This window comes from Erpetoichthys calabaricus, chromosome 17 (genome assembly GCF_900747795.2).
Source record: "Erpetoichthys calabaricus chromosome 17, fErpCal1.3, whole genome shotgun sequence".
NCBI lineage: Eukaryota > Metazoa > Chordata > Cladistia > Polypteriformes > Polypteridae > Erpetoichthys > Erpetoichthys calabaricus.
Genome location: NC_041410.2, coordinates 97212464 through 97237417, shown reverse-complemented (window position 1 = coordinate 97237417; position 24954 = coordinate 97212464). Strand labels below are relative to the sequence as shown.

General features: G+C 38.2%; 1 protein-coding gene across 3 annotated transcripts in view; it reads left to right on the top strand.

The window, feature by feature from the left end:
• ilf3b (interleukin enhancer binding factor 3b) overlaps positions 1 to 24954 on the top strand; it is a 40477-nt gene that overhangs the window by 3447 nt on the left and 12076 nt on the right. For 2 of the 3 annotated variants that reach the window (XM_028823655.2, XM_028823657.2), the window contains exons 2-18: positions 2782 to 2942; positions 6269 to 6398; positions 7418 to 7635; positions 7950 to 8127; positions 8346 to 8493; positions 9735 to 9826; positions 11429 to 11524; positions 11664 to 11775; positions 12641 to 12738; positions 13099 to 13210; positions 13281 to 13394; positions 13528 to 13733; positions 21119 to 21292; positions 21387 to 21524; positions 21778 to 21921; positions 22993 to 23125; positions 24465 to 24512. In XM_028823655.2, the coding sequence (XP_028679488.2) occupies positions 2785 to 2942; positions 6269 to 6398; positions 7418 to 7635; positions 7950 to 8127; positions 8346 to 8493; positions 9735 to 9826; positions 11429 to 11524; positions 11664 to 11775; positions 12641 to 12738; positions 13099 to 13210; positions 13281 to 13394; positions 13528 to 13733; positions 21119 to 21292; positions 21387 to 21524; positions 21778 to 21921; positions 22993 to 23125; positions 24465 to 24512 (2299 nt within the window). In that variant the 5' untranslated portion in view covers positions 2782 to 2784. The remainder of the gene's footprint in view (positions 1 to 2781; positions 2943 to 6268; positions 6399 to 7417; positions 7636 to 7949; positions 8128 to 8345; positions 8494 to 9734; positions 9827 to 11428; positions 11525 to 11663; positions 11776 to 12640; positions 12739 to 13098; positions 13211 to 13280; positions 13395 to 13527; positions 13734 to 21118; positions 21293 to 21386; positions 21525 to 21777; positions 21922 to 22992; positions 23126 to 24464; positions 24513 to 24954) is intronic. The other variant, XM_028823656.2, reaches the window with a different exon arrangement.

The window sequence follows — 24954 nt, the reverse complement described above, 5'->3', positions numbered from 1 at the left end:
CGTTTTTTTAAGTTAAAAATTGAGCCTTTAAAATGTCTGATTCCTCTACTGGAAATCAAGCTTCACATTTTTGAAAATGGTGCATTTCTGTGTTGATCGCATGGTGCTCTAAAACTGAAAAATAAGTGACCACAGAGGGTATTCATTATTTACTGCAGAAATTTTTGAATATAGGAACACGTGTACATGCTCGTTTTACTGGTGCGCTACACATTTTGGTAAAAATACAACCAACGTTCAAAATCTGTGGACCATATTCTCAAACTTCCACTTAGGTCTGATTGATATTCTTTCCACCAACCGTCTCATTCTTTCGGTGGCGCCTCTGTCTTTTCTGTACCCCACTGTTTGCTGCCACCCCTTCTGTTTTATGTGTGCCATCTGACAATGTTGTTGTGTGTCATTTGTGTTTGCTACTTCTAATTTTCAGCTGCTTGCATGTTGGGGCCACTGTAATGCACCTAACATTGTATCACATTTAAAAGTGGTCTAAACTTTTTCTGTAGTAGTCAGAAAGTGGCACGTGGGTTTGTTTTTAAAATGACGGGCAGATTGATTGGAAGTCTACTTGCGTAGCCTGCCAGTTGAGAGGTCTGCACACGGGCAGTGATGCTTAAGTCTGAGCATTGGACTTCAAAGTACGTTTTGTTAAAGGGTTTGCATGATCACAATCATTATGAGCAAGTTCTGAATGCAGAGTTTAAAAAGGCTTGGTGTAGCCCCAGCTTGTTAGCAGGGAATTTGGGTTGGGGAGACACTGGCTAGAAGATGTCTGCCTCTTGCATCTAAAAAAATTTCATGGGGGACAAACTGATATTAATAAACTTTACTCAATAAAATATTCTGTGTTTAAGCCCTAGGGGGATTATACAGTAAAGTATTTTCGTAAAGATATGAGTATCTGCACAGCAGTGGTAACATGTTTGATATGGCATCTGTTGTAATTGAAAAAATTTCATTTTGGTAGTACCTGCCTAAAGCTATTAAATTAGTGATGATGATGATGCCTCACAAAATGCAGTCCAGCAGGTTTAGAACCACATACATTAGCACCGATGTAGAGATTCACAAAACCCTGTCTGCATTTAAAAGCCTATTTGAAGTTTTGGTTTACTTTTTGCAATGTTAACAGTAATGAAATAACAAAACATGAAAATTTCCATATTAATGTTAGTTTGGAAAACTGGACTAGTATTGGCACCAGCTGCTAGAGGCACCTGAAGGCTGATTTTATACTAAGTTTAGAGTTTTCAAAAGGGTTTTCACCAAAGTGAAAATGAAGAACCAAGAAACCTGCTAAAATTGTGCGTCACGTTGAGGCTCCGATTTGCTTGCCTTTATCCTGACAGTCCAAAGTTCATCTCCATCTCGACTGCACCATGGGTCTGTGAGCACAATAAGTAGGTTCATGTCATTAGAATAAGATGTTGGTATACTAAGGAGTTTTTGTCTGTATTTGAGAAGAAAATACTGTTTTGCTTGTGTAGGAACGTTTAAAATATTTGTTGAAGATGGCAATAGCTTGCATTTACCTTACAACAGTGTTTAAGAATTTCAAGCACACATTTTTATATATTCAAATATTTAAACAATGGCTGCAGAGTGATATATTGCACTTTAATTTTCACATGCATTACCCTGGCATTCTCATTTAAAAATAACTATAGATATGAAATTTTATGTTAATTGTTGGTTGATAGGCCCACTACAGAGGTAGACTCATCCAGTCCAAAGGCTGGATTATATACAAATGTACCTATGCAAGTGTTTGGGAGTAGTTACTGTGGGTGATTCTTGATAATTTCCTTCCACTGTTTGAAAAAGTAGAGTGTAACCGACATGTTTTATATTAAAAACATAAAAATATTACTGTATTCTGACCCTGTAATTGGTATTGCACCTTATCCATGAGCCCCTTACAATCCTAGGAGGTCAAGCTCAAATGATTGTGGTGAGCATCTGTGAGTTTTTCTTTCTCAGTCCCTTGATGTATCAAAACTCCCAATGCTTAGTTTAACAAAAGTAACTATTTGCGATGTTCTTCAAACTAGCAAATGGCCTTTGCCTGATACACAGTAATGATAATGACAGAGCAAAAGCTACAAACCCGATGTGATGCCGAATTGAACTTCAAATGTGAGTGGTGTGTGAAGACATCAGGAGAGGGTTAGAGGGGCGGGGGGGTGTGGAGATGGTTATCTGCAATAGGGATGGACTTGTGTGTAAGAAGAGTCTAGTCAAGCTTTGTGGGGCTTAGTAAAGGTGGGGTGTGTTTAGGATGTTCTTGTCTATTTGCTTTTATTTTTGTGTAAATCTCAGAAATGTAGCTTCTTTGTAGGATTTTTAATGTGTAATAAAAATAATTGGTGGTGGTCCTCATTTGATTTTCTTTAGTACACTTTTTAAAAGTATGTTTCATGTTTTTCAAAGTACTTTTTGTTTCACTCTAGATGGGTACTTTTTATTTAATCAATTTGGTTTTTGAAATTTGGGTAGTAAAATTTTAATCCTGGGGTAGAAACTTCATTGATGGCCATTGAAAGATTTGAGGTAAATAAAGGTAGTAAGATGTATTTGCCTGTTAAGTGACAATGAGTTGCATGATTTAGATAGAAACCAGTACCTGTCACATGAACTAATTTTTTCTAATTACTAATTATTTTAGGATTTTTTTTAACAAATTGTTTTAGGTAATCGAGTCAGGTGACAGGCACTGTTGACAAAAAAGTTCCTTGGTTGCCAGTACGTCTGTGGGTTGAAAGGCTGACCGTTTAATTGCAGGAAATGGGCAGAGGTTGCGGTCAGAAAAGGGGTGGTAAGGCTAAGAGAGGCGAGCTGGTACCAATGCCAGTTTGGGACGAACACATGGCGTATGAGGAGCTCCTTTACTGGGACAGTCTGATTCATCTTGGCAGGCACCTTCACCCACAAGACTACGATAGGTAACTGCAAGGAATTTGTAGCTATGGGGCCAAGTAAAAATCACTTTCCTGTGCTTTCACTGGATCACTTTATATTTAAAAAAAAAGTCTTGGACTCATTTAAAAATTTTTTTATTGACACAAATAACTGCATTTGGAAACAAGTAGTGTGGCAAATCAATTTGGATGTTACAAGGACTTCCTGAATAACAAGTACTTGTCACATAACAGTGCATAAAAGTATTCACTCTCCGTTTTATATTTAAATATAAAAATACCATCTTCTGGTTTGTTCTGCATGGTGAGTCTGGTGAAGTTAAACCTAGAACTTCATATCTGGAAATAGATTTTTGTTTGGCCTTAATTATGCAACTGCCTTAGGTGCCATTTATTGAATGGTTGCCAGTGCTATGCTTCTGTGTGATGTTGATTAGAAGAGGAATGGATTGCTTAGTTTGCACTCAACCTGCTGCAGAGACTAGATTTTTATGGCAGAATGTCTTTTAAGTGTTTAAAATTAATAAAGAGCCATAATTTCCACTCCCACATTTCCACTCATCTCTGTTTTAAGCAGGCATTATTTCTTCTGTTGCAGTATGGTCATCCAAGAATTGTAAAGTAGCTGCACTCATTATCATCATCATTATAAAATTAAGTCTGCAAATTGCATCAAGGTGTTGTCAAAGTTAACTTGACAAAATACTTTCTAGGGCTGTCAAATTAGCCACATGTTTGGGTAACAAATAGAAGTATATAGTCTTGTATATTTGAATGTAGGATCAATGTTTTGGTGCTATGTGTACAACAAGTGTGTTTTTGATTGTGGTGTTTTTAAAACATTAAGTTCTTATTTAGTCACATAGTGCTGGTGTAAAGATGCAGGTGAAAACGGCAACTTTCAAGCAAGTAAGAAGCGAGAAAACATGCCCTTTTACACAGAGGAGGGTCCATTGCAAGACTGATGCAATTGGAGACTAGAGCGGAATACACAATACGTCTTTTTGCCTGGTAGGGGTCATATGAAGCCCAGAGAATCATTTGTAATTGTTCAAACAGGTTAAATGCAGTAATTTTTCACAGTTGTGCTCTTTGCCTCTTGAGGCTACAGGACATTGCGCTACTTATTAATTAAGGTAACCTGAATGAACATTGCCTTGGTTTACAGATTAACAACTGAATATGCTAAATGTTGCATTTTAATTGTCTGTGTTCCCTTTTAATTATAATTTAGCAGTCACCTTTGCTAAAAATAACAAACTCTCACTCGTTTACATTTTTTTGTGAAAATACTAGTAAAATGGCAATGTAGAACAAAAGTTTAAAGTAAAGTACAAGTAGTAAACAGTTTAGTTCCGTTACTAGATGAAAAGGGGCACTGTTTGGCTAGATAGATGGGATGTGCTGGACCTGATTTAATTGTTTAGTGCAAAACGCCATTTGAGTGCAGCATGTGGGTACAGAAACACAGGTCTAAGCTAAAATCAGATTATTCCGTGAAACTTGTTTTTTCTCCTTCGCAGTTGAAGCAAAAACATAAGTTACCCAAATCATTTGTTGCGTCTTTGTTTTAGGCAATTTCCACAGCTATTAATGACCGACTTCATTTTGGCTGAGGTAACTAAAGTGAGCGTTGCTAATATTGAAAAGGTGTGTTTTTGTGTGTGTGTTTTTGTTTTAAAGTCATTAAGATAACAAGAAAATATTAAATAAATTGATTTTTTCCATTGTCTTTCATGAGAAAAGTAAGCCAGCTTTTGCTTCATGCAATTGCTGTTTTAAGTGTTCTGGCATAAAGAAGTAGCAACAAGTGTAAGATTTCTGGTTCAAGGTTTATTTTCACAGTGCCGGAGAATTGTTTAAAAATCTATTGCTGCTAGAACTGTAGATCCAAGATCAGAGCAGTGGGGTAGTGACATCTATCACAATAATGTCAATTTTACTAATGGTAATCCAAGCTAACTATTCCAAGCTATGAATACACCTGGTGATGACGTGCAAAACTGATCAGTGAAATACCACACTCTTACATAGAGCGTTTCAAGTAACATGTATGATGCAGAGATTAGTGGAAGGCAAACAGTTGTTCATTTATATTTAAACACCCCCCCAAATATTTTAATACATTTGAGTGGTATTTGAATAGACATTTTTTTTTCCTGACAGCCCTAGTGTTGAACCCCCCTACCCTACACACACACACCTTCTTACTTCAAGATACACAATATAAAGCTCATTGTTCATAGTAGTGAAACACTTAGGGCATAATTAGTGATCATTTTCATGTATGTAGATTCACTTGGTAGTCTAAATCCTTAGTTCCCATTTTCCGTCCTGGGGACCCACTAGCTGCAGTTTTTTGCTCCAACCAACATCTTGTTTTTAATTGAACTCCTGGCCTAATTTAATGAGCCATTATTGATCAGTCTCTGTGTTGTGGGGTCAATGTAGAAATTGCAAAATGAAGTTTGATAAGTTTTCATTAAAATGGACTATGCAGTTGTATGGGGATAATGTCTTTGTGCTTTTTAACAATATTTTCATCTTAATTTTCATTCTGCTTTTCCATTGTTGTTTAATGCATTACTTACTAATTAGTGGCTTTGACGCTGAGATGGTTGCAGCCTTTCATCATTCAGCGTTGCTTGCTCGGGTGTCTGCTCTGCTTGTTAATTAATTGTCATTATTGGGATACAATCAATAGAGCAAAGTACACCAAAACAAGGGTCAAATAATGGGAAAACAAAAAAAGAGAGTTAAGCATTTAAAGCCACAGTAGACATGCAAATAATTACAAATTGTCTTATAAATACCCTAACACCGTAAGGTATAATGGGAGAAGATAAAAGTATGCATCTTGTAAATGTAAAAATAATACTGCTGTGCTGTTCTGAATTCAGAAACAGAACAGGAGAAAAAGACCAGCTAATTACGGCCAAATTTTATCAATTATCACTGGTTGTAAATCTGGTTGGAATAAAAATCTGCAAGCACAATAGGTCCCCAAGGCTTGAGTAAATCGCTGGTCTAAATGGTTAAACTATAGTTTGACTTCCTGTGCATTGCATTGTGGTAGTGTTGCTGGGTAACCTGTTGAAAAATGTTTGCATAATGAATATATTTGAAGAACTGACCAGAGTGAACTCAATGGAAGTTGGCAAAGATGAGCTGTTCACCTGTTTTTTCTCTAGCTTTTTTAACCTAATCTAAGCCATAAATAGCTAAATGTTAAGTTTAGACTTTCTGTCAGTACTTGTTTGCTGTCTGTATTGACCCATTTGTTGTTTATCATTCTATTTCTGTATTTAGATAGCTCCTGTTATTTTTATTTTTTTTTTCTTTTTCTTAAGATACGAAGAACTGCGCTACTGGTACGACTGTCTGTGTTACAAGGAGGACCTAAGAATATATTACCAGTACCAAGCAGCTGAAGCCGCTGCCAGACAGGACCCCCAGGACGAAACTTTAGAATCTGTCATGGTGAGTGAATTGCTTTAGGATTGTATGATGTCCATGTTTCCATTTTACTGTTTTTGCTTTGTAGTGGAGGGTGTGTTTCTTAAAACACATGGAACTTGAATTACCATGGCAGAACTTCTATATTTCCAGCCTGTTCTGTATATTTTCATTTTCTTTTACAGTTCTGTAAATGGTTTACTTTATGTCCTGCTCAGTTCTGATGATATAAATACTTTAACAATTCCCCACTGCTACCCCGGGGTTTTCAGTCATTTCTCCACATTGTGAACACATACAGAATCGGATGTCCCCTCAAATGTAGTTTGTAATTAGACAAGACGTGTCACATCAGTGCTTTTGTTAATCCACTGCTGTGTAATGGGAGGTTCATTAACCAGAACGCTGTTGGGTTAAAATGAGCAGTTTAACAAAGTCCTGTTCAGGATTGGACTTCCTGTGGCATGAAGAGTGGCTTTTGCTTACATATGCAAGTGGACAGACAGAGTATTTGTTGCGGTGGAAGTAAATTTAAAGGTTTAAAAGTTTTTTTTGAGCTGTCCCCCATTTTTTTTTTTGTGCACCCATCAAATACTTATTTGGCCAATGCCTTTATTCAAGGCAACTTGCAACATTGAGATACAATTGGTTACATTTCTTTTTTCTAGTTGTAGCACAGGCAGGTGGAGTGACTTATACATGATCACAGTGTCCTTAGTGGAATTTGGACCCGCATCCTCAGGGTTTGAATTGCTAAGCCTTAATCACTACGCCATACACCCTGCTTAAGAGAGGTCTTTTGTCTTTCTCCTATCTTTAAACGAGTTGATGGCTTAGAAACCTACATTTTGGTATATATTTTATATTGACTTGAAACAGTCTTAATTTTCCCCATCAGAACTTAACAATGTTCCACAGTCTGCTATAATGGGCATTCTCCACGATGGATTGTATACTTTCAGGGCATTTTTATAAATGCTCAAAAGAAAAGGTTTGACAAATTTGCTAAAATTACTAAGTCTACCATGATATTTTTTTCTCAGCGCCCAATCAGAATCTTTGTGAATGATGACCGCCATGTTATGGCAAAACACTCTGCAGTATATCCAACACAGGAAGAACTTGAATGTGTCCAGAACATGGTGTCTCATACTGAGAGAGCTCTCAAAGCGGTGTCCGACTGGCTAGATGAGCAAGAGAAAACCAATAACAAACAGCCGTCAACTGTGAGTGAAGAATCTGCCCCGGAGGAAAAGGAAAGGTATGAAATAACTTCATGATTTGTGTAGGCAGCCTTTTGGTCCTGTGTTTAACTGTTGACTTTTGGCTGTTGAAATAGTTTTAAAGGTTTTAGTGATAGCACTGATTTTTCGATTTATGTGATGCATGCTACCTTTTTTTTTTCTGTGTACTTTTAACGTTATATTTACAAAACATTTATTACCTTAAGTTTTAGTATGGGGGATTACATTGGACTTGTGGTATTTCTGTAACACTGCAAAATAAAAAAGGCAGCATTTAATAAGTATATACACAGCTAAATGTTTTTTTTTTTTGTTTTTTTTTTTTAATCAGTGAGCTAAAACCTGACCAGGCAACAAGGACATTGCGAGGGGTTATGAGGGTAGGCCTTGTGGCCAAGGGCCTGCTCTTGAAAGGGGATCTTGATCTGGAATTAGTTCTCCTCTGTAAAGAGAAACCTACCATCTCACTCCTTAAGAAAGTAGCAGATAATCTGACTGTTCAGTTGAAGGTGAGACATTCTTCAGCATCTTTGTACTTAGGCTATTAAGCACATTAACAAGTACAAAACAGTACTGGATTGTTTAATTTTTGTCATGGCCTGTTCACCTACACAGTTGTTAAGACTTGGTAATCTTCATTGTTAGTGGATAAATTGCACTCTGTATCACAATATGTGTTTATTTTTTGAAGAAAGTGCTTTTAATCTAATTCGGCTTTTCATTTTAGACTGTGACAGAAGAAAGTTATGAGGTCATCCAGAGCATACGAGAAGCGGCAATAGTCATCAAAAGTACGAAAGAGCCTGTGCTGTCTCTCACAATACATTTGACTTCTCCAGTAGTTCGAGAAGAAGCAGAGAAGCAGGCTGCTGGAGGTAATCCTGTCTTGAGAATTGACGAGCTTGAGCCAAAGAGACCATGTTCCATTGTTTATTGGGCCTTCAATATAGCTGAGTACTGTACATGTAATGTAGTGAATCTTGCTATTTTTAGCCTGTAACTTTTAATTGTAGCATTTTTGATGGCCCAATATACAGTAAGATTAAATATATAAACTATGAAGTTGTACATCTCTAATTAGTTAATTACTATTGAAGGCTTAAAGTTTAAAAGAAAAAAATATTTACAGCTGATTGCATGTGTGTTTATGCTTAAATTGTATTCTGGTTTATATTGCAGCAAAAATGAGTTGCAAATGTTCCATTCCAATTTAAGACTGGCAAATGCCAAAGCTGTTGTGATGCTTAATCTTTAGAATGGGATGCATCGTTTTTAGATAACGTTGGCCTAAATCTTGACTCTGCTTGGTGGAATTGCACATTCTGCCAGTCATTGTCAAATTTTGTATTTACTGTAGACGCAACAAACATTTAGACAGCGTAGAATTCAGTATTTCATCATTTTTTTTTAACTACTCCTTACTCCAGAATCTGAATTGCACACATCTTTTATAATATAGTATTGCACACTTGAGAATGTAAGGTATCCCGTTCATGGATCTAACCTTATCTAAAAACCAATGTTAAGAATCTACTTGCTTAATCTAAAGCCATCAGTTTTGCTGCAGTGTAGACCAATATTTTTAATACTTGTGCAACTATTTGATTAATGCCTGTGGTTCAGATCTGATCTTTTCTATCAAGCCTTCTAGTTTGTCAATTTTAGGGACGCTGGACCTTTGACCAACTGGACGCTCTCTGTCTCCGGGAGGGGCAATGCAGGATTCCCATCTGGGGCGAGAGGGGGGGGTGAATCCCTCTTAATAAAGCATAAGGTTATGCATAGCAAAGATTATTCAGTGTATTTTTAACATCTTAGATTTTTTATAGTAGCAGTAGAGAGCAACATAAATGGTCTTTTAGTTGTACCAGATGTTAAGTCCATTTTATCTTGTAGTTTCACCTCTACATAGTAAGGATAGTTTGTGCAGTTAAATGGAAAGTGTAAGATTTAGCTCATGTTTAGGGCTTCTGGAGAGATTATATGCCAGGCTCTTATTGCTTGGGAGCACCCCCCCTTTTTAGCCTGTGTTGGGAGGCTGCCTCTTCCCCCTCTCTGCCTGACAGAACCCCCTTGGTCAAACTGTACCTTGTCTTCTTATTCCACCTGCCAATAGAAACGCTATCTGTCAACGATCCTCCGGATGTTCTGGACAGGCAGAAATGCCTTACTGCCTTGGCGTCCCTCCGCCACGCCAAGTGGTTCCAGGTTTGCATCTTGTTCTTATTTGTCTTTTATTATTAAATAGATTTTCATTTATCTTTGTACTGCATTCCATAGGTTTTTACATAGAGTAACTATACACAATTATTAACTTTTTGTTACAATAATGCACCTAAACCTTAAATTGAGAAAATAATAAATGTGTAATTTTACTCGAGATAGGTATTTTATTTCTGGATTGGTATAAAGTTTTGGTAATGTTCTTCATCTTGTAAATTCATGGATTTATGCAGTATTTTTACTTGTCTTTTTAAAATGTTAACTTTTTTTTTTTTTTTTTCACAACTGGGTGCAGCATTACTTGAAGCTTTTTAGTTTTGCTTGTGTTTTTTTTTTTTTATTATGGATGTTTGTTATGAATTTAGTTTATGTAATCACAAAGGACTATTTAACCGAGTCCTTAAAAGGAAAGTGTGAGTGTATGAGAGTGAGTGTGTGTGTGGTGATTCTCCCCTTACCCCATTATATCGTAAGCTGGTGTACTTGTTCATACTTATGATTTTGGCTATTTGGAGAACATACTCTGTCCTGTTGTTCTAGATGGCACAGTAGTTCATGAATCATAAACATGCATAGTTCAGTGCTCAGTTCATTTGAAGATCATCTTTACTGCTTTTAGATCTTGCTGATTTTCTGTTTTAACCCCCCATTTAAGTAAATTAGACCCCAGGGAAATTTGTGGAAGTGTTTTATTTTTTTGTTTCTCCTGGTTGGATGGTAATTGATCTGTGTATTTATCAAGAGTGACCTGAATAGGCCGTTGTTATTTTTATAGCCCATATTGTGTTGGTTATGTGGCCTGGTGTTTATCAAAACAGTGTGTAGCATTTTTGATCAGGTGAAAAGCGTGCATTAAGGTGATGTTCTTGTTTTGCATTCAGTTTGACAGTTTGTCAAATTCTGTATTGTGATTAATTACCTACCAATTAATATTGGTAAACTGAAATCGACATTCTTTTGACGCCAGTGCAGTACTGGTGTTTTTAAATCTTACCAGCCAATGGAGTATTTGCTTAATATTTCAGAGAAGATGTGCTGTGTTAAGTAACAAACTAGTAGTATTTAACTTGTTTTCCCAATTTTATACCTTTTAGATTCCATCCTCACTGTGTTGTACTTCTTTTTTTTTAAAAAGAGTGCAATGGAATCTATTTTGTAATCAACTGGCATGTTTTATTCCATTCTGTAGTACTTGGGTCACAGTTTATTTAAGGCTTAATTTCCTCTCTTGTTCTGTTTAGTAGTTTGGTATCTTACCATAAGGACCTTTTCTCCACACACAACTTGTAATATTTCCAACTGCTAATTCAATCCGTAATCCTAGGACAATAACAAATCGAGTGACCATTTTTGGTTTATGTAAGCTTTGTTAGATTTCGGACACAATGTTTTAGCATACAAGTCACACGTGCAGATTTTAGATGTGCTGCAAATTGCAGTTTTCCCTGGGGTCTAAAGGTGTATTCTATGTGATATGTAATGTTCTTTGGAAAATATTTTAACAAGTATACCAGTGTACCTTGTACAGGTTGTTTTCATGATTATATTTTTCTAATGTGTACTATCCCCTCCTCGTCCTCGTTCTAGGCAAGGGCAAATGGTTTGAAGTCCTGTGTCATTGTTATCCGTATCCTTAGAGACTTGTGTTCAAGAGTTCCTACCTGGTCTCCATTAAGAGGATGGGTGAGTATTAATGTTTTGCATTGGAGGTTGGTGTTTGTGCATAGTTAAATAGTGTTGATTCTCAGTTACTTCAAGTGAAGTTATTTGGAAGATTGAGATTTTTTTTTTTTTCTTTCCCCCTCTTCCTCATATTAACAAGCCGCTTGAGTTACTGTGTGAAAAGGCCATTGGAACAGGTAACAGGCCAATGGGAGCCGGAGAAGCCCTGCGTAGAGTCCTTGAGTGCATTGCCTCAGGAATACTTATGCCAGGTAAAAGTGATGTTCTTTTCTTGAATTGAATATTTTCTTGAGTCTGTTCTTGTACTGTGAATGCCCATTTTAATGCACCAGCTACCACATAAAAAGCCTTCCTGAATCCTGCACTGCTACTGATCCATGATCTGTTAAGAGAAAATTGACAGCTGTGAATTACAAATGATTTTCTCCTGCTTTTTGAGAGCTCAAATTATTAACACTACTGCTGTGTTCCTTTTAATAATTGTTCTTTCGCTTATGGGAATTCACCATTGGCTGAATTGAAATGATCTTTGGGCTGTGTGTATCCCATAGCTAAGACCTACCGACAGAGTTAAATCCTTGGTACATAAGCCTTTACACTATTTGCTTAGAAGCCTCAAAAGGCAAAGATTGGCATTTTAGCCTATAATAGGAACTCTAACTGTATTTTAACCTAATTGAGAGTCTTTATCGGACAGGTCTACCTGTCCCCTTTTATAATATGCTGAGCCGTTGGTGCCTTATGTATTTATACAAAAAAGCACTTTAATGCTAATAATGAGACACTGTTAAAAGCAGAATAAATGCAATATTGCATGATTGTGGTAATGATCTAGTGATTGAAATGTCCTTCAGAAGCTAGATTTGAGCCCAGTGACCAAAATTAGACATGGTTCTGATCTGAACAAGCCTATTAATTGATTTCAGACAGCTCTACTTTTAACTGAGAAACCTTTTATTGGTCTGGTTCCTCCAACACAAGAAGAAACATCTGTAAAATAAAGACTGTTTTGTCATATAAAGCTTGGAAGTGTGGAATGCTAGCCTTACTAGCTGAAGGGTTTACAGTACCTGTAATTTATTTATTTATGTATTTATTTTTTGAACAAATTTAAAGATGGCCCTGGCATTTCTGACCCATGTGAAAAGGAAATCACTGATGCCATTAACCACTTAGACAGACAGCAGCGAGAGGATATTACACAGAGTGCTCAGGTATGCCACCTTTAAGTCTCCAATCCACACTACTTTAACAGTAGGTTTAATTGGTGTGAGAATTTGTACAAAGTGTGAAAAAATGGGTTTAATTTAGAAACTGATACTTAAATAATGACCGTATCAGTTTTTGTGCATATGTCTCTTTGAAGTTCAAATTCATGCCTTCAGGATTGGCTATTGTTAAATGTCTTGGTGATGGAGAAATGTTAATACGAATTAATTTCTTGCATTGTCTTTTGCTAAAATTGGCTCTAGGTCAAAATTGAATTTCTGCTAGACAAATGAGATTGGCTATTGATAGTGTTTTTTTTTTTTGTTTGTTTTTTTTTCCTCCCTCACTCTTATAAACTTCTTAAGCATGCATTGCGGTTGGCTGCATTTGGACAACTTCACAAAGTGTTGGGAATGGATCCTCTGCCTTCAAAAATGCCAAGAAAGCCAAAAAGTGACACCCCAATTGACTATACAGGTAGGGTTTTAGTTTTGAGTTCTGTGTTATGTTTTAAGCTGGCTGAATCTAACAAGTGTTTTCATTTCAGTTCAAATCCCTCCTAGTACAACTTACGCTCCCCCTGTGAAAAGACCTATAGAAGAAGAAGAAGGTGGTGATGACAAGAGTCCTAATAAAAAGAAAAAGAAATTGCAAAAAAAAGGTGATCACGGACTAATGTGAATTTATGATGTTCTGGGTGGTTTACTGAGGTCATGTATTTCATTTATAGCTAAAATTAAGAAAAGGATCAGCCATAAATAAAGCTTAATGTAGTTCTTATTACTTTGTATTAGCTCCTGAAGAGAAAGCTGAACCCCCACAAGCAATGAATGCACTAATGAGGTTAAATCAGCTGAAGCCCGGTCTCCAGTACAAACTTATTTCTCAGACGGGTCCAGTTCACGTTCCTGTTTTTACTATGGCTGTTGAGGTTGATGACAAAACATTTGAAGCTTCAGGGCCCTCCAAGAAAACTGCAAAACTTCATGTGGCTGTTAAGGTATGTTATGTTTATTTCTTAACAAAAGTTTTAGAAAGTACTGGTGGTGTCTTAAAACCTCAGTGTTGCAGGTAATTCTAAGACACACAATACTTGTGTCTCTGTATTTTATATTTTGTTTTTATAAAGCCAGCTTTAACTCTTTTAGGGCTAATTTTTTTTTTTGTTTCTTTTCTCCCAGGGCTGAATATTTTTCCAAAAACTAACATTTTTTAAAAAAGAACACAAAGCTTATTGTTTAACATATCAAATCAACAAAAAATATTTACTTTTGACAAATGTTACTGTCTGTCATGTTGTATGAGCCTGCATACTCTATGATTTCACATACATACCACATACATTTTACACAGCAAAGTCTGATCTCGCTCAAAGCAGCCAATTTCAGTCATTGCCACATTGCACTCCTTACAATATGTGTTGCTTTGGTGCCTATTTTTCAATTGTCTGTTCCTGCACTTTCTAACATATATTGTTAGTGTGTACTGTAGAGAGACTAGTCACCCATTTGCCATCGTGCCATGCCACTGCCACCAAGTTTTCTGCCTGCATGAAAACCGTATTGTCACCTCTTTTCATCTTCTGAAACTTTATGAACTTTATGTATGGCATTATAGCCTGGCTCACCCCATGGGATTTGCTTCTGTTTATTACAGAAGTGAATAAAACTTTGCAGCAGCACGTACCTAAGCCACCAGGGGACAAAACACGTTTGGACCAATGCTCCCTGAAGTTATATCACCAGTTCTGTCCCATCTCTATTTGTAATGCCACAGCGCGCTTCATCTCGTCTTTCGTTGTGGGTTTCCACTTTGAAAAACGAGAATGTGATGCAAACGCAGCCCGCGATTCAAAAAAAATCTCTGCCTACCTGTTTGTCTCGTCTGACAGTAGCTGAAAAGCAGCATCAGGAGAGAGCAGCCTGAAGTACAGCAGCTGGTGATCTGTCGTGTCCAACAGCAAGCCATGCCGTCTTGTAAACTCCGGTAGCCAGATCGGCTCTCAACGGATCAATGTCTGTGTATTTATCTCATGCGAACCTTGCCGTAGATGCATCGGCTGCGCGAAGGCACTCGACTGGCAGCAGATCCGCTGGCGCGGCATCGGCTGGTGTCTGATCAGCTGATGCCTGCTTCTAACTCTCTTGCTCGATCTTCTGATCACTGCCAATAAAGTCCGATTCTGAAAAATCAAGAGTCCGACTCCGCGATAATGTGCAAAACATCGTCTGCCGAGTGTTTTCTTTTCTGCACTTGCTTCGCTGCCTTTTCACATGTCGGTGCCATCTTGCCTTTGTTTACATTTCGCAACTCACGCACACGCAATGTTTATTTGCCGAGTCAACGAGTCTAGTATTCCTCCAAGCACAGAGGGGGAATGCCTGTGACGTGACAGTGAGATTGGGGGGAAATCTCGTTTGACCTTCAAATCAGGATGTTACGGCTGCCTTGTAGTCCATCACTTAAAAACTGTCCAGACAGATTTCTGGTCAGGTCTGTAGGATGGATGATTCAGCTGTTGGAACCCCCATTCTCGGATGTCGGTCTGTGATTGACGTGACACATGAACTGGCTCATTGTTGTGAAGAAGCAGTACGCCTGCTGTGAGTTTGTCTTCTTTTCTCCTTGATTGACACCTACAAAGTGATCATTTGTGTTGCCGTAACTCTCCTCAGTTATGGCTGCCTTGTGTGACATGAACTCTAGAAGCAAAAGTCCTTCAATATCCAAGAAGACAGTTGCAATGATTTTGCCTGCAGATTTTTCGGTCTTGAATGTTTTTGGGGTGCTTCTACTTCATTTGACTCCATTTTGGACTCAGGATCTCTGTGATAGACCCAAGGCTCATCTCCAGTCACCAGGGGCCTCATGTATAACGCCGTGCGTAGAACTCACACTATAACATGGCGTAAGCACAAAAGCGGGATTGTGCGTACGCACAGAAAAATCCAGATGCAGGAATCTGTGCGCATGCAAAATTTCACGTTCTTCCACTACATAAATCCCGATTTGCGTGAAAAGTAACGCACGTGCACGCGCCTTCTGTCCCGCCCCAACTCCTCCCATAATTACGCCTCTTTGAATATGCAAATCAATATAAATAGCCTTCTGTGAAAAGACAATGGGAAAAGCACGGGAGAAAATATAAGAATTTCAGCGAATACCAAGTGGAGGCAAAGGAAAAACGTACTACTTGTTGGTTTAAACAGTGGTATAATCAACAAAAGGAAGCTGATCAAGTGACAGAGTGTCGGAGAAACTCGAAGGCTCAACTTCACAAAGTCGCACAGTGCCCGAAATAAAAAAGAAATCACATATCAAAGTCGCCGTGAAAAAGCGAGTCGTAGCCCACCGTCTGAGTGTCATATGAAAGCTTATTAGGGTACAGACCAAAAAAAAGGCACACAGTGGGGAAAAAAGCACGAAATGTCAACTTTAATCTTGAAATTTCCACTTTAATCACGTAGTTTATTTTGCCATTAAAGTAGAACATCATAAACTTCATCTTAAAATCGTTTAATTTACTAGTTTCTCAAATCCTATTGTAACTAAAGTGGCATGTTAAATGCTTTGTTCTGTATTTGATCTTCTACGTGTATGAATCACTACCTGCTTTTTAAACGGGCTTTCTCTTTCTCCGACAGGACACATAATCCATTACATTCTTGATATTACAGCTCTCTGAATAATTAAAATACTGAGATGTATACGTGATATCTTTTTCATGATGATAGGAATGAAAGCATGTTATTAAACATGGGAACATGGTGGCGCAGTGCTTTTTCATGTCTCACGCAAGAGGCTTGCTGCGCCATGCGCGACCTTCAATTAAATAATTTATCACAGCAGTACTGTCTCTTTCAAACGTACTAACCTTCAATTCCTGTCCTTACTTTTCTTTCTCCAAAAAGTCAATCGCCACACAATAAGCTATGTAATAGACGTGAAGCCATCTGTAAGCTTAGAACTTCGATTCTTCAAAACTTTTAAGGAACATTGAAATATCTTAGTAGTACGTGTTTAATTATTCTATCCGTCTATCTTTCCAGTGTCGCGTCAGCACCAGCAAGAATACAGCGCAAGGCAGGAACAATTACTGAACTAGCTAGCGCTGCGGCACCGTGTCCTCACATGTTTAATTATTAATAATACAGATTATTTAAATGAAGTTAGTTTTATCTGTATAATATAATCAACATGTTTTGCTGCATTTTGTCTTAGAAATGAATACCGTCATCACATGTAAATACGCGCTTTATAAAGTGGCGCAGGTTGTGCAATATTATAACTGTAGTGCAAGTTTACAGTGAGGTGATTGTACTTATAAGTCCAAATATTTCTACAAGGAGCACTTGATGGACTGATTTAGTGTGTTTAGAGTTCTTGGGATGAAACTGTTTCTAAACCGCGAAGTCCATACAGGGACTAAAGCGTTTGCTGTGGCTCAGGCAGCATCTGCTTCATGCTGTGTACCGATATTTCTCTTTCCAATCAGCTGCTGCTGTGATTTCCCACTCAGATACAGTGATATAAATACTCCGAGTGGTGCAGTGAGAGTAATGTGGGAAAAGATGATCTGCTGTGGCAACCCTTAACGGGATCAGCTGAAAGAAGATGCAGTGAGCGTAACAAAGCTAAAGCAGTTATGGTATTTGGAATACTATGGCTATTCCCTGGACCATTATATTGCTACAGGTTAATTACAATCAGATGCATTACACTAATAAACAATATGCAGTTAATTTCAGTGTATTTATAAAGCCGCGCCAGGAATACGGGTCTAAGAAAGAAAGGGTGATCACACATGAACAGTAGCACTGCTTTGACGCTGGGTGCCGCCAGTCTGCAAAACCGGGCGGATAAATTGCGTACGCCAAGGAATGAGTTACCGTGGAAATGTGCGTGGCTTTACGCCAAGTTTAGGTTTTATACATCGCGATTTGAGCGTGGAAAGGTTCGTACGCACCGTTTATACATGAGGCCCCAGGTGATTGAAAAAAATCACATGGTCTTCACAGAGCATCTCCCAAGTTCTCCTGACAGCACTGGAGCCTCATGGCCTTTGGCATCAACATTCTTGGAACCCATCTTGCACTGACCTTTTGACGTGCCCATCTTTTCATGAATTATCGTATTTTTGGCTCCTTAACCGCCCTCTGCCGGATATATCCGGCACCGTTGTTTTATTGCTAACGCCATACTGCCGGAATTATCCGGCACATTTGCCTGTGGTTATATGAATGCCTGGCAAGTAGTATAACTGACGGTTTGGCGTGGGTATTATTACTACGTTGTATTTCGACAAGTCTGTGGTTGTTTTGGCCGGTCATGTGACGTGATTCGCATGTAACAGCTGTGAATATGGCGAAACGTAAACTGACTTCAAGTGAGGCTTTGCAGGCGATTTTGGACAGTTCTGATCATGATTGTAGCAGTTCTGAAGAAGATTTTAGCGACAGTGATGAGCAGCAACGTGCGCTGCATGATACTGTGAATGAAGACGCATCGGATGACGGCGCTGAGTGGGTGTATCCCCAGCATCTCAGCTGGGCTGCTGCCCGTGGTGAACTACCTTTTCTGCATTCGTTTGAGGGAACGTGTGGCTTTATTGTTGATGTAAACAATTACACTGCTGAGCAGTTTTATGAGCTGTTTGTGTCACCTGATTTGATCAGACATTTTGTTCATCAGACAAATCTGTATGCAGCACAGTTTATTGAGAAAAATCCCAATTTACCTCCACATTCCCGTGTTCGTGCTTGGTTTGACACTGATGAAAACGAAATGAAAAAATTCATTGGGATTTTGATGTTGATGGGAATAATCAGAAAACCAGATATTGAGATGTACTGGTCTACAGATCCTATGTATGCAACACCTATTTTTGCAGCTGTCATGACACGTAACCGATTCTCTTTGCTGCTGAAATTCTTTCATTTGAATGACAACAGAAACGAGCCAGATAAGAAAGATCCAAACCGCGACCACTTGTTCAAGCTACGTCCTTTGATTGATCATTTATTTGAAGCATTTCAGTTGCCCTACATGCCAGGACCGTCAGTTGCAGTTGATGAAAGTTTATTGTCGTGGAAGGGCCGCTTACAGTTTCGACAGTATCTACCATTGAAAAGGGCACGGTTTGGTATCAAGATGTTTTGCTTAGCTGAGAATTCAGGTTACATTTATAGATTTCGTGTATACACTGGCAACTTGCACAACATTTAGTGGTCAATACTGCTTGAATAAATGTAAAAAACGTAAAAAAAAAATGTAAAAAAGTAAAAAAACGAAAATTGTTCAGATTTCGCCTGGCGTGGGGAATATTTAGGGAGTTGGCGGTTAAAGGGTTAAGATGCACCTGACTGTTAGACACACCTAGGTTTAGAGAAGGAAAACAAGAAAAAAAAATTCTGAACCAAATGGTGTACTAATATTCTGCTATATTTTATTAAATATAATATTTCAAGCCTGTAAAGTCAACAGTGGTATTGAGAACCATCATCACCGTCATTAACAAATGAGGAGAGACTTTAAGGTTCAAACACTCCTAGTTTTCTGGAAACTCCAAGAACTCCATCGCTAGTGTCAGAATTTATGAAGCTCATTTGCTCACAATCACTTTGCTGTCGCACGTACCTATCGTGTGGCATAACCTGTCCAAAGCCACCAGGGGACAAAGCACGTTTGGACCAATGCTTCCTGAAGTTATATCGCCAGTCTAGTCTCATCTCTATTTATAATGCCACAAAGCCCTTCATCTCTTCTTTTGTTGTGGGTTTCCACTTTGAAAAATGAGAATGTGCTGCAAGCGCAGCCCACAATTTAAAAAATTGCTCTGCATACCTGTTTGTCTCTCCTGACAGTAGCAGAAAGAACAGCCTGCAGTAGTCCAGCGACCGGTAATCTGTCGAGTCCAACAGCAAGCCATGCTGTCTTGTGAAGTCCGGTGGCCAGTTTGCCTCCCACAGATCAATGTCTGAGTATTCCTCCCACACGAACCTTGCTGTAGGTGCATTGGCTGCGCTAATGCGCTCAACTGGGGCGGCATCTGCTGGTGTCCGATCAGCTGATCACTCTTCCAACAAAATCAGATTCTGAAAAATCAGTCCGACTCGGCAATAATGCGCAAAACATCGTCTGCGGAGTATTTTGTGTTCTGCATTCTCTTCGCTCTCTCATGAGATGTCGATGCCATCTTGCCTTTGTTTACATTTGTTAACTCGCGCACACGCAAGGATTAGATGTCGAGTCAATGAGTCTTAACATTCCTCCAAGCAGAGAGGGAATGCCTGTAACGTAACGGTGAGTTTTGTCACCATTAACAGCTGATTGTCGCCCTCTACCCCTGGATATTGAGTTTTGTCAGGTAATACACATCACGGTCTGTAACGCAATATTCGCTCCATAAGACGCATATTTCCACCCTTCTTTTGGGGGGGAAAAGTGCGTTTTATGGAGCGAAAAGTATGGTACTTTCCAAACCATACCTGCTGAGATGCCCATTTCTCCTGCTATTTGGGAAATCTTAATTCGTTTGTCTGACAATTAAATCCTTGAGTAACCTGCACATTTCAGGCTGTCCAGTGTGAGGTTCATCTTCAGTTGATCTCCCCACCCCCACTTAAACAGACTGCAGTCGGGCACTCGTGGGTCTCCTTCGGCTCTTTTCCTTCTTTTGTGAGAAATTTTGTACTCCAAATGTAGCATTTGACTTGATTTACACGATTCCCATGACATCCTGTCTCTTGGAATGTTAGACTCGCATTGACCTACAGCTGTGCATGAAGTAACCTTGAGACCTGTCACAATGTGCCCAGACTTGTATCAACATGCCTGCTACTTTCTTGCATACTCTGGTAGTTAAATTAATGAACACCTCTTGTGCCATTAAATAAAGCAGTAACTTGTGCCCAAACGGTGGTAACCCTCGGCACATTTTTTAGGGAACCGTGCTTTAGAGTTACATTTCGGTTAGATTTCAGAGAGGATGATGTTGTGAAACAGCCCGAGAGTTTCTGATTCTGAAATAGTTTTAAGTAAGAGAATGTTAAAAGCTGATACCAGCTTGCCCAGATACAGCAAATGTTATCAAGCAAAAAAAAAAAAAAAACCAAGTAATTCCACTTCAGTTGCTAAATGAAAACTAAAAATGATGCTAAAAGGCCACAGAACCTAATTCCTTTGAATTTATCAGCTTTAAAAAGAAGGTTCCCATGACACTTTATAAAGGTACCTTATGCTAGTGTTTCTGCAGGTCATATAAGAAAATGATTGTAATTCCCCATCCTTGAAAATATTGCTTCAGTGTGTCCACTGAACTCTAGCTATAATTGTGTGTCACCACACAGCATGATTTTAAAAATGTCTTGTGGTTTTATCTTCCAGGTTCTGCAGGACATGGGACTGCCGACAGGAGTAGAAGTAAAAACTGCTGAACCTGTAAAAACTGAGGAAGTTGTAAATGAAGTGGAGATTAAACCGTCTGTAGTAGCACCCCCTGTTTCAGAGACCAGTAGTAATTCGAATGTTCAGAATTCAGACTCTGGCAATAATTCTGAGGTTTGTGGCTATATGATTTACTAAACAGTAGAACACTACATTGGGTCCTATTTATGGCAGACACTAATTTTTTCCCCCCCTTATCCCCTTCAAGAATGCTCGGCAACAGGGCCCAATTTTGACAAAGCATGGTAAAAATCCAGTAATGGAGCTAAATGAGAAAAGGAGAGGTCTAAAATACGAGTTAATATCGGAGACTGGAGGCAGTCACGACAAGCGCTTTGTCATGGAGGTATGTGAAGTTGAATTTTTGGCTGTCTGGCAAGATGGGAAGATTTTTAATTTCTCTCCTTCAGTCATAGATAGTGGTGCAGTACCACGTTATTCCTTCCATATTTGAAGGCTTTTTTTGTAATGTTTTTCGTAAAACCTCATGTAGTGTCTTGTATAACCTTGGGCACGATGCCACTTCGCACAATAGAATTTCCATTGAGTCGTATGTGATTGTTTCCCAATGCTGGATGTTTTGTTGGTTGTCTTTCTAGGTTGAAGTGGATGGAATGAAATTCCAGGGTGCTGGCTCTAATAAAAAGGTGGCCAAAGCCTATGCTGCTCTAGCTGCTCTTGAAAAACTCTTTCCTGATGCACCTGCAGTAGACCCAGTTAAAAAGAAAAAACCACCTCCGATGGTAAGTGACTCTTCCTACTATTAGAGGAAATTGTTTGAAATGTGTAGGTGTAGCAATTCAGGATATTACTATTTTCCAGGGTATTAAGAATTATCCAGTTTTGGTGATTTTTATCACTGGGACCCCATCCAATGTGGAGACAAGTCCAAAGTCTTTTGTCTTGTGTGTGTGTATATATATATTTGTGTGTGTACATATATATATTAATTACACACAATGAAACAGACAACCATTTTAACATGAGGTCCAATGCTTGTTGGTGATGTAGGGAATACACTTCATGTGACCACACAGTCGGCACAACCACATTAATACTAATATGATGAAGAAACATGCCATATCCCGTTAAAGAGCTGCAGTCCTATTTGGCAAACGATGTAGGGTATTGATTAAAGTTGCTAATCAGGTTGGACTGTCACATATGTATGTCCTTTATTATAATAGGAAATTTAACATGGAAGAAATTAAAGCATGCATTATTAAATCATGTCTGTTTTCTCAAGGGAACACTGCATCTTTGCAGTTTTGTGGATTTTTCACATTTTCTAAACGGCTTCCTTGTTAAACAATATGCATTTATTCTTAAGTTTTGAAGATATTACCCATGATACATTTTCAAGCCTTATAAAGGTTGAAACATAACTTTTAAAAATAATGACATTCAAGTTACAGGCTTCACACTATCTGTGTGAAGTTTACTTGTTCTCCAAGTTCATGGCCGACATTCTACAAATATGGTAGTGAAACTTGAAATGAACTTCATGTGAGTGAGTAGTAATTAAATTAAGGTGTGTGTGTTTCCTCCAGTGGATTGGACTGGTGCTGTCTACAAGGTTTGGTTCGGAATCTGCCAGAGTTGGCAATGCCTTTTTAACTCTGCCTTGGACAGTCTGGATTCAATTTTTCTGCTTGTGACCTTTTTTCACTTCGGTTTCATCAGCATAATTAAATTCCCTGTTGAAGATTATTCTTAAGAGCACTTGTTGCCTAATTCTGCTTCTATGGTGTATGTGCTCTAGTATTGTATATTGGTTTTGCCCTAAAGCAGCTTTGTTTTAATATATAATTTAGCACAATCCTGGTTTTGGGCTGATGGCTGCTGGTGCTGCAGGAGATGCTCCCGTTAACCCCAGAGGGCGAGGAAGAGGTGGACGTGGAAGAGGCAGAGGCAGGGGATTCAATAATGCAGGAGGCTACAACCAAGGTATTCATGCAACAGTGTTAGTGTTGTAATGGGGAGTAAAAGATGCAGCTTTTTTAAAAGCAAGAAAGCTTGACAGATTCATATTGGAATATGTAACATTCAAACAAGATTATTAATGCAGTGGATGTTGAGCATTGTTGGTAATCATTATGAAATAACCCTGTTTTAACCAGTCTTCTGACATTAGCCTGATAAATATAAGGCATAACATCAATCTCCTATTAAAATGTCTAATTGAACTGTGACTTAGCAATGCAGCATTCTCTCATTTAGAGATACATATTTCAGATACCCATTCTCGTCTGTGACTAATGTATATAATGTGCTACTAATAAACCAGTAGCAATTTTTACTCGAGTTTCTAAAAACCTGAACATTGCACAGTAATTGGCAGTTACATTTGTTGAGATCTCTATGTAAAGGCCAGAACGTTTACACTTAAAACAATTTTTATGCCTCTGAATGCATTCAGTGTTGACTACCATGTCTAATTGGGTTCTTCAAATCAATAAACATAAAAATACTTGCCCAAGTAAAGGCATCAGCTAAGTAAAGCCAATTTTAAACTTGTAAGGCTATAAACTCTATAATGTCACGATATATGAAAAAAATTGTAATGAGCTGGAATGAAAGTAGTATACTTGAACACTTACAAATATTGGTGGGGAATGACTACATACCAAATAGCTCATAATCGGTGCTGCTTGAAGAGACAAAATGTACAGAATTTGTGTTTCAGTATTTTGAGTAGTGAAATTCTAACAGAGCATGAATAACATTTGAAGCCCTTGAAGGAGTAGAGAATTTCACTTTTTAAAAAACAAAAACCCAACACTTCTCTCTCAATCTAATATAGTAGTTGTTTAAACTACTTGGACATCAGTTATAGCTGTGATATTAACAGTGTCATCCAACAAATAACTAAAAACCATGAATTTCTAATATTCAGTTTTTTTTTGTTTTTTTTTTAACAGAAGTGATAAGCAGCACTTATTACAAGTACTTTACAAATTGTCATCTGTTTGTATAAGGTTTTGTTTGTTTGCAGTGAAGGCATTTGTAACACTATTCCTAACTTTGACAAATAGCTTCCGCATCCAGTTTTCATTGTTGTGCTTACTTGACAGAAACAGGTGGTGACCTGGGTGACTCCAGTTTGGATGGACAGCCATGACGAAAATAGCTTTCAAAATAAAAAAAACTTTATATGAATTGACAGATTTAAACTAATGTTTATTTGTTGTGAGCATTTCCAAAATCTTAAGTATTCAGACCATGTGTGTTCATAGCCTTAAATTTATTTTTTTTTTCCCCCCCTCTTGCTAACCTGTCACTCCAGGAGGATATGGCAGTTACGGTTATGGATCAAATGCTAATTCTGGTTTTAGTAAGTATCACACATGTTTTTGAAATTTGACTTGATTTTGTACTGCGCTGCTTGCAGTTCATGCATAAGCAGCACAGTTATGTCTATTATGGTTTTTCAGTGAAGTACCAGGTTGCATAGGGTTAAACTTCTTACTTGTTGGTATTTTGAATAATTTAACTCTGGCCAGTGAATCTTACCAGAGATTTACTATCAGAAATACATTGCCATTACACTGAAAGAAAATGGCTAGATGTATGTGTACTTCAAGCTACACTTTGTGATAATGTACTTGTTTGCACCTTTGCTTATTTTACTGCTAACTAAACCCATTTGAATGCACAAATATAAATAATACAAACAATAATATTGAATACAGTTATGTGCTGACTAACGGCTCCATTTCACTCCGGCCATTTGGCCGAATGCCACTTGGGTCATTGCAGTTGAGGCTCTGTGTCTC